The following is a 10,421-nucleotide window of genomic DNA, read 5'->3' as shown; positions in this document are numbered from 1 at the left end:
TCAGTGTTTTAATTATTTATGAACAGCAATGATCCCTAAAACACTGTGATAATTTATATTGGCTTTTGATCCTAGAGGTTTTGATCAATGATACCAACTTACTTAGTAATCATTTATCCTATATCAAGAAAATTAGATTGAAAGAACAAATCTGGTTATGAGAACATTAGATTCCTAAATAAAACTTTTTTTTCTTTTTTAGACAGAGTCTCGCTCTGTCAGCAGGCTGGAGTGTAGTGGTGCGATCTCGGCTCACTGTAACCTCTGCCTCCCGGGTTCAAGTGATTCTCCTGCCTCAGCCTCCCAAGTAACTGGGACTACAGGCACACGCCACCACACTCGGCTAATTTTTTTATTTTTTATTTTTTATTTTTTCAGTAGAGACAGGGTTTCACCATTTTGGCCAGGCTGGTCTTGAACTCCTGACCTCAAGTGATCTGCCTGCCTCAGCCTCCCAAAGTATTGGGATTACAGGCGTGAGCCACCGTGCCCAGCCAATAAAACTTCTTTATCATAGGGGTGGAAATCAGCTCCTATGTTTATCCCACTTTCAACTGTTCTAAAGAGACCACAATTTAACAATATTTTCTGAAAGTCATGGAGTAAAAGTAAGCCTAATTGTGAGAGTCTAGACCCAAAGGCTCATTTTTAAATGTCCTAGAGCTCAGAGGTGATGAGGAATAAGAAGAAGGAGACCAGGTTGTGTGGCTGTCTCATACAAAACTCATTTCTATAAAGAAGGGGGAGGGCCTGGGCTGTGGAGGCTCAGCATTACCGCAGTCTCTGGATGCCCGCCAGCCTAAGACAGATTGAATTAAGTGAAGTCCAGAAAACTTCAGAGCAAGACCATCTGTCTCTCCTTTCCTCAAGATTTTCATTCAAGCCAAGTGATGAAACTACTCTCTTCCCTTTTTTCCACTAAAGTTGCTGTTTTCAAGGTGTTGTGACTTTTGAAAGATGGGCTGAACTGCTGGAGGTGCTCAGAGAGACTAGAATAGAGTTCTATTCACAATAGATGCCATTTAATTCTATATTTTACAAATATTTTATCACTCATAGGACACAGCTTGATAACCATCATAATATGTTTTTATTGATGAGTGAATGGATAGGTATGTTTTTTTTTATCATCATAAGTTTATGTTTTGCATGGGCTCATTCTGTTCTCCTGGAAATCAGAAGAACAATATGGTACACAATGATCTCATCCATCCCTGCCAAACCTTGGCCCTGTGATTTATCTACCATGCCCAGTGCTGAGAAACGTGCTCAGAAAACTCAAATATTCTGAGAAACATTCTCAGAAAACTAAAAGTATAAACTTATTATCAGAGACCAGGTAAGAAATTGGTTGTTTGGGGTCGTTTCATTCTAATCTCTAATATAATGACTGAGTCTAAATTCTGGTTTTCATAGTTTTTTTTTTTTTTTTTTTTTTTTTTCTGGGGGGGTGGTTTGTGCATGTGCGGACAGTCTGAAACAGACTATATTGGGATTTAAAAAGGATTTCTGTGTATCAAACAAGACAACTCTGTAACCATAACAATAAGGGATTGCCAGTTAATTCTGGACTGGATTCCCCAGAACTGGACTAATTAATGTCAGGACATAAAATCCCAGTGTTTCGTATGTTTAGATATGTCAGAGACCAAGGTGCTTTCCTCCCAATAAACAGTCAACTCATATGTTAGAGGCCTATTTAAATAATCCTTTGTTGGACAGCCCCACAAACAGGTGTCCACACTACATACACCCCAGCTCTGACCCATGCCCCATCACTTCCCCAGGAATGATGTAAGACTGTCAAGAGCAAAGGTTACAAAGCCCAGAACTGGCACTGTTTATACAGAAAGGGAGATCCATCAGTAGCATGACTCTTTAATCATTGTTATTTACAATTTATCATCTGACAGACTTACAGAGAATAAATAAAGAAAAGAAAATATACAATTGGTGTCACGTTTCTTTTTCTAATACAGAGAAATTTTACGTATTCTATTTGGAACGTCTATGATAGTTTTAAGCAGAAATTAAATCCATTTTATCTTTACCCCTTGACAAGACACATCACCTTCCAAAGCCTGAAGAAGGGGGCCCAGATGTTTCCTCATCACAGGAAGAGTGCACCACATGGCTGCAGAAACTCAGTCCTCAGAAAAAGTTACCAGGCAACAGGGTAGAAGAATAGGATATCATGAATAATAAAGGATATATAATGGATAGGCTAGATTACAGACTCTTGGTGTGTTTGCAGGAAGCCTCTTTTCAAGAAAACAGTTTTTCACTGAAAGTGATTACCTTACCCCATTGTGCTTCCTTTGAGTCTCTGCAAATTCTTCCTTGATATGTTCATTGTAATTGTCGATGAGCACAGCTAGCTTGGGACTCAGATTATTTTCCTGCAAGGCACCTGACATTGTTGCATGTTGTTGACAAGGTGTCTGCAGGAGAAACTAGATAGCTTGTTTCAAATAGACTGGGTATAAGGCCAGAGTCTGATCTCTCCTTTTGAATTGGTGTCCTGTGGAGAACTACCTTTCATTGCAAATGCCTCAAAAAATTAAGCAGCTCTATAGATCAATTTCTCCATCAAAAAGTATACAGAGAATGTACTTCACCAGGTACGAGTCTGAATATTTTTTTCTCTTTCCTCATTTTGAAAATAAACTCTCCATGTTACAGCAAAAAAATTCTCCCTACATTCACTCTAGTTAACTGGATGACAAGTTTTTGTTTCCATCTTAAATTCATTCAAAAAAACAACATTCAGCAAATATTTATCAAGTGCTCACAATGACCTAGGAACTTAATAAGACACACATTGTTATAAAATTGTGACCCCTTAAATAGGGGACTTAAAAATGTCAATCGTAAAACTCAAAACTGTAATCCACAAAACTGGAGTTTCAACTTCTCCACAGGTTGCTGCTGTGTTTGCAATTAATTTGGTTTAATGTGGTTGTTATTCCATTTAATGACAGCTATTTAGGCAAATAAAACCTCTCTACCACTCTGAAAATAGTATTTTATCAAACATTAGGAGTCTATACCATTGCATTCTCTTCTCTCCACAAGCTATTCCCAGTGCCATTAACTAAGTGCCAACTAACTCTTGACTGAAATACTGGTTTACTCTAAACTCCTCATTTTGTCCCCAGTACTAATCCTACTCACTGTAGAAGCTTCAGGAAATATCTAGAATATCCTGCTATACCTGGTTTTCTAGGCAACAAGCTATGAGCAGTTCTTACTGTCTTTTGTGTTGCCTAATATTTCTAAGTTTGTCTTGGATTGTTTCAGATGCCAAACAGCCTAACTAATCAGAAAACTTAGAAGCAATGTAGGCAGGGTATTGCTCATGATAAAGGAACACATTAATGTGTTATAGTCTCTCTAATACTGTAGAATTTTATCCAGATAGTGTCTTTCCTGTTGTATCCAAGCAAGGCCAGATTACAAATCAGCAAGAATTAAAAGTATCCAGCAACTAAATGAATATGTGTGGAAAAACTGGTGAAATTGAAAAAAGGTCTGTGGTTTAGTTAATAGCATTATGCCAATGTTAATTTTCTGGTTCTGAAAATGGACTAAGTGAAATGTTATAAATGGGGAAAACTGGATCTAGGGTAAGGCCACTTTACTATTTTTGTAACATCTTGTGAGCTTTAAGTTCTTTCAAAATAACAAGTTTTTTTAAAGGATACACCAACTCAACAATTCTTCACTGCTCTTTGGCACAAGTAATGCAGCTAATTGTAGCAGAAAACTCAAAATGCCAGAAATTAAATCACCATTAACCACTCCAGTCTCTTTCCCTCTAAGTTCAGTTCTTGACAACTTATTACCAAGTGAAAAAAACATTAATCTGTTTTTATTAAAATGTTACATTTCTATTAAGAAGATTTTCCCAGCAAAAATAAGGATCTGCATCTTCCTGGAGATGCAGAAACATTAGGGACCTACCATATGCACTGCCAGAGGACAGAAGTCTTACTGAAAGGGAAAGATTAGGATAGCAAATTCCAGGTCTATAAATTCAACTTACAATCAAAGACTTAGTAGCCATATATTGCAATTTTCTTTTCTTTCTTTTCTCTCTCTTTCTTTCTTTCTTTCTTTCTTTCTTTCTTTCTTTCTTTCTTTCTTTCTTTCTTTCTTTCTTTCTTTCTTTCTTTCTTTCTTTCTGTAGTTTTGGGCAAAACATTCACTGTTCTGTTTTAGTATACTTCCTTGGAACATCTTCATCTCTTTCTGTCTTGCAGACACTCCTCTTCTTCTATTCTCCTTTACTCAAAACATATGGTTTAGACCCACATCATGGCTTTGTTGTGGGAAGCCTGGATGGGACTAGAAAAACACATGTTTCCAACATGGTGCATATCTGTTTGTGCAGATATCAGATAAGATTTAATCTTGTCTAACTTATGCGTATTGTTTTGATGTTTGCCTGTGGTTATTCTGGGCACAGCAATGGTGGGCATTATTGAAAATGAACTTTTTTGACAGAGGAAAGATAATAGAACATGAAGATTTATGAACTACCATAAGCTCCCCATCTCTGGGTCTTCATTTCCAAAGCAGCACTTGGGAAACCAAGCCCCGTTCAGGCAAATAGTTGATTACTTCTCACCAGCACTTGAAATGGTCCAGAATACACCAGATGCTCAAACTACCTTCCTCACACACTTCTGAAATGAAAAGGCCATTCCCTGATGATTGCTATATCTTTTCCAAAAGGAACTTCCCCTTTCTTAAAATTCTGAAAAATTCCTTTCCATTTCATACATTGAACCTGACTTCATTTCTTAATAAATATTTTTATCATCTCTATCATCCAGAATTTCTTCTTTCTCCATTCATATTTATCTTTTACTTCAAGATACTTACTTTCCTATTCCCTTTCAAAACTCCTTCTTGTTTCAAAATGGATTCCCAATGGCTCCAGCTACTCCTGTTTCTACTTGCTCAACTTGATCTTTCCCTGTGTCTTTCCTGTGCACTCTCCGTTGCCCCTTTTTTGTAGCCTCCTTTCTAGCCTTGACCTTCCCCCCATTCAGTCATATGCACATTCGCGTATCCTTTTTTTTTCACCCCACTTGCATACAATCCTCTTCTTTATACAGTCTTAATATACTTGCAAGTGATCTTTCCACAACATTAAAATCACATTTTGCTCCTCAGGCACCGCTTTGCACTTTAGATCTTATCTGGTCACATATGTGTCTGGAAAGCACATCAAGTTTTAGATAGACCTAACTATCAGCACATTAGCCAGCAAGAACATAAATTTAGATCTGGCAATCCCAAAACACAATCTACACACAAAATAATTCACATATATCATGAAGAAGATAACTTACTGCAAACGTAATAAGGCCCCACAGTCTCTGATCATTTTTTTCAATCTCCTTCTCCAAATAAGTCCTAGCTTTGTTCCTCTAATTCAAATTTGAACTACTTACTATGTAGTTCAAATATGAACTACTTAGTTGAATTCTACACACTAGGCCCTCACCATGTATTCTGTTGGGGGTTGCTTGGATGTGTGCTACTAAACTCTAAAGGCATGACTAAGCTAGAAACTAAACCTGTGTCTGTAATACAAAGGTCTCAGTGCCAGAAGTTGAAGCCTTCCTCATCCCAGAAAAGGATACAGATATGTATTACATGATAATATATATTGAGCAGCCATCTGAAACAGATTACTTCTATGACTCAAGGCTGGGAAAACTCAGACACTGTAAGTTCATTTTAAATATGATTTTAAAAAAATATGGAAACATAGAATAACCCAGTGAACTGGGGCAGAATCATAAAAAAGAATAAGTGAAGAGATTTTAGGCAAAGGAAGATAAAATAATATTATTGTCTCTTGCTCCATAAGAAGTCATGGCATGGTCTGGATGTAGCCCTACCAGAGGCATGTGGATAAAGAAGAATAGGCTGCAGGTCCTGAGTTCAAGTCCCTTTAATTCTAATGAAGCTTAGAATACTTATTTTGAAAGCGGAGTGTGGCAGGTCCCAAGGTATCTAGCCCTGCACATATCAAATATGCTAATGTATTTGGAAACACCTGGTAAACCTAAGGCACAATACAAATGGCATGTGTTACTATACTACCATTACAGTGATTTCTTCCATGATCTCTTTTGCTGGTTACAATTTTCAGAGCCAGAAATGACCAGATTACTAAATCCATCAGTTATAGATTCAATTATCCAGTTAGTACTGGACATATCAGAACCAGCAGGGACCTCAAAACTATTTAATCTAATTTCCTCATCCTATAAATAAGAAAACAAAATACAGAAAGACCAAGTGATTTAGCCAAGATGACACACTTAGTGTGAAGCAGAAAGAGGGTTAAAGCTCCCAAATCAATGTTCTCTTGACTCTCAAACCAATGATTTCTCCAAAGTTAGTCCTGGGATAGACTAAAGCCCAAAGGCATAGGACAACTACGGGGAAAGGACATTTGCTAGGATCAGAATATGACCTGAAAAATGGATCCTGTGGACTTGGGATTTATGCTTATGCTGTGGCCTGGAGCAATGCTGAAGGCTGAATGGGGAAATACACATGTTCCTGAGAAACTGTTGTAGAAGGTAAACTGGTGAGGGCAACAGAGGCAGACCCAAGGGGTCAAGGCCATTCCTTCTCAGCTTGGGAAGCTGATTTGTAATGTCTTCTTGTTTCTCCTCAATGGAAATTAAGAGTTCCTTTTTCTAGCTTCCCACTAAATCTGAAGATTTGTGGAGTGTGAAAGCTCAGAATCTGCTCTGAGCAGATTCCTTCTTGACAGTGGCTCTGTTTCCATGAATTCTGAAGCCACAGCTTTGAGATTTCTTTTCTGCAGGTCACACCATCTCAGAGGCAAGAGCGTGTATACTCAGCAGTAGCAATAGATACTCATCCTGTGCCTCTCTAGAATCAAGGACTCTCGGAGTTAGAAAGACATTAAACATTGTCTTACACCACCATCTACTTTGTGTTTCAAAACCTCCATTTTCTTTGACAAGAGACTCCCCACCTCTGGTAGCAGCCCATTTATCCTTGTATGTTCTGAGTGCTTTGTTTTCCCCAATGAGGAATGGAAATCAGTCTCCCTGTAACATCTCCACATTTGTCCTAGGACAACTTTTTTTGGGGACACTCAGAACAGACCTATTCCCTCTTGGACAAGGCCAGTAGGTATTTATGCCTGAGAAATTCAGCCCCAAGCCCAAAGATCCTACAGAGGCTTCATCCTTGAAAACGCTAGAAGATTTGGACAAGATGAACTCAAGAGTCTACCATCAAGATATCAAAACATCAGCCTTTACTGATTAAAAACTCAGATTCTCACTAAAACACACACATGAAAATATCTGAACAAGACAAAGAAAACAATCCTCTTACAAAATCACAAATAAATGGTGGATACCATGTCTGTTATGTGTCCTCCATTGACCTCCTTTCCTATGTCCATTATCTATTCATGAATCCTTCCATCCATGAGGTACTTTTTTTCTGTAAATGACAATCCCCCTTCAGACACTCTTGCAGCAAACATTCTTTCCTATCTATATCCCCAGTTGTTTCATATATGAACTTCAACCCTGACCCCTGTCTATGAATGAGCAGAACACCCATTTCAAGAAATTGGGGGGTTTCAAGAATATATCATTCACTTTGACAGGAGAGAGAAATGCAAACAGTGAGACATGTCCAGAGGCCAAATTAGAAAACCACCTGTGATTAGTTGCTGAATTCTGAGTCCTCAGATTCTCCACATCTATCAAGTGTTTTCCCTAAATTTAATCTCATGTTTCCCAAGACATTAGTATTCTTCAAGTTTTTCTTTCTGAAGATTCTTTTAGAGTGACATGGAAAAGTATTGTAGAATCTGCACATTTATAAGCACAAGCATAGTTAACCTTTATAAATTATCTGAATTTTCTAGCCTTTGTTATCCAACATTTTGGTATATCAAGTAAGATTTTCTTTTACTAGATTGTATCTGCCCTAGGCTTTTTTTTTAAGTTCTTTAATGTAAAAAAAAAAAAAAAAAAATGTATATATGAGTCAGGAGTAGGGAGTGGGGGTGACCAGGAACAGACAGCAAAGCAAACAAGCCTCTGTCTCTCAGGTTCATTAAATGACCAGATGGAGTGGCATAGGCGTGGGTGAGTGGTAGGTCTTGTAGAGAGGACCTGAGCCGTAGGAATGTGGCCAGGCACTGACAGCATCACTCGTCGCCTTGTTGAAGGAGCAGAAGGTGGATTTCTTGGAATGAGGGACGGTTCTTCGTATCTCTTCTCCAGCAGCTAAGCATCAGCTTATACACAGAGTCAGGACAAATGGCTGGTTGAGGGAGGTAAGTCTTTGGGAAAAAAATAAAGGAAAACAAAAGTGAAAGAGACAGAGAATATTACAAAGAAGGGGGAAAGGGAAGTATATTTGCATCATGGTTTGATTTGCCCCTGCCCACTTTCTTGAACTTGATAACTGAAATGGGTGTGGTATCCATTTTTCCTATTCATGAAAGTTTTGAATCATATCAGCCCTTTTCTAAGCTATTCCCTTTGTCTTCTGGAGTTCTCTGGAGCAGAAATTTTTGATGGGCCATTATGTGGTCCCTACTTTCATGCAAAAGATGAAACAACCAAAAAGAGACCAAATCTTCCATTTATGACCAACCCATATTGAAGTCCATCTTAGCTGAGCCAATCATGGCAGAGGCAGAAAACAACATTTTTCTTTGGCCTACTCACTTATCTCACGTACTTGGGAGTAAATTTGCCCTTTACTGTGGTAAGAAGGCAAATTGCCTCATAACCAAGATAGCTAATTTAGACTCCCTGCTGCCAAAATATTTACAGAGTATAAAGAGACAATTAAAATCTGAGACCTCTCTCTTATTTTTAATATGCATAATGTATTATCTCTTGTCAATCCCTTATCTATCTTTGACTTACTTGGATCTATTCAAGCCACAGAAGATCCACTTTTTATTGTCTGCAAGATCCTTCCCCAGCTATTATCCTTTTCCTGGTAAAGATGCCATAATCCAAGGGTATGCTGTTGCCAGGCCCCTTTGGGGAGGTGCAGTGCTGTAGTGACTGGCAAGCTTTAAATTCCATACGTCACAGGAATTTTTAATCTAAGTCACCCAAAAAAAAGTTTGGAGTATCTTGGCTAGGAATTGAGACTCCTGGGGAGCTTGGGAAACTATCTTTCCCTGAGTCTTGAGATGTCACAATACTCTTGGATTGTCCAAGAGATGCCTTCCAAGAGCAACAAGTTCAGGATATATCTGCCCATTTTCGGACATCCAAGTCTAGAAGCATTGCTAGATAGTCAAAACCAACCCCAATTCTTATACTAAGCTATATTTTAATGAATGCTAATACATCCCTTTTACACTTATATTTATTGACCCAGAAGAAAACCACATGATCTAGATCAAGAAATAGATAAAACATGAGAGACAGGACTGTATTTCCTGCTACCTTTGAGTTGGGGAGAAACCTGACATGACCCTTTGTGCCCTCCAAGAGTCAATGAGTTGACACACAGATAAAGCAGAGTGTGTGGATGCCTGGGGAGGATACTGGTCTTTCACATCATTTGGATAGTTAGTGACAAAGACTATCATCCACATAGTCTGTCTTCCATCTCAGCCCACTCCTGCTAAGTCAGGACTTTCCATTCTCCATCCTTCAAGGTACACAGGTCCACATCCATTCATCCCCAACAGTTCTTACCTGCCTCCCTTGGTCTCGGAAGAATTCTCCAGTATTCTCAATAACCTGTTCATCTGACAGCTGGGAATAGGGCTGTTCCTGGCAAAAGGTGAAAGTCTCCCACAAAGTAACCCCAAAGGCCCACACATCACTTGCCGTAGTGAACTTGCCCTATTCAAGTAAAGAAAAGAATGGGAAATCAGAATAACCTGTGCACAACAATACCTGGTTAAATTTCATAATCTGGAGCTATACCCCTTCCCCTACCACAGACAAGGAATTCTGAAAATGCCAAGATGTGCATGGAGTATTTAGAAACAGCCCATTCTCTCATTCTCATGATCTCACCTTGGTTTTGTTTCTTTGTGATCCACGAGCTGAAAAAAATGCAGCCATAAGCTATCTGACTCTGCAACTGAGTGTTAGGTCAACCTTTCAACTCTAGGGTAGCCTTGGGAAAATGCTCCTGAGAAAGGCAAAATCTGAATGGGAAGTCAATGGTTTTTATGTTAGAGATAGAGGACTCTAGTTTAAGTGCCTGCAGTGAATCCAGGACTCTCATTTACCAGTTCAGTTATCATCACAGTGTTGAAAGATAGACTTTAACAAGTGACAGCAATGAGATTCAGGTGTAAATAGCATGCATTGACTACTCACATTTTCTACTCAATACAGACAACAACATTGTGAAGTTGA

General features: G+C 38.6%; 1 protein-coding gene across 7 annotated transcripts in view; it reads right to left on the bottom strand.

The window, feature by feature from the left end:
• Positions 1–1,683: 1,683 nt before the first annotated feature.
• The window catches only part of DDR2 (discoidin domain receptor tyrosine kinase 2), a 164,600-nt gene continuing 155,862 nt past the window's right edge, over positions 1,684–10,421 (bottom strand). For all 7 annotated transcript variants that reach the window (XM_017948861.3, XM_017948856.3, XM_017948857.3 and 4 more), the window contains 2 exons: positions 9,747–9,896; positions 1,684–8,362 (listed from right to left, as the gene is read on the bottom strand). In XM_017948861.3, the coding sequence (XP_017804350.1) occupies positions 8,228–8,362; positions 9,747–9,896 (285 nt within the window). In that variant the 3' untranslated portion in view covers positions 1,684–8,227. The remainder of the gene's footprint in view (positions 8,363–9,746; positions 9,897–10,421) is intronic.

The sequence above is a fragment of the Papio anubis genome, chromosome 1 (assembly GCF_008728515.1).
Source record: "Papio anubis isolate 15944 chromosome 1, Panubis1.0, whole genome shotgun sequence".
NCBI lineage: Eukaryota > Metazoa > Chordata > Mammalia > Primates > Cercopithecidae > Papio > Papio anubis.
The sequence above is the reverse complement of the archived record's forward strand: the minus strand, read 5'-3'. Positions and strand labels throughout refer to the sequence as shown.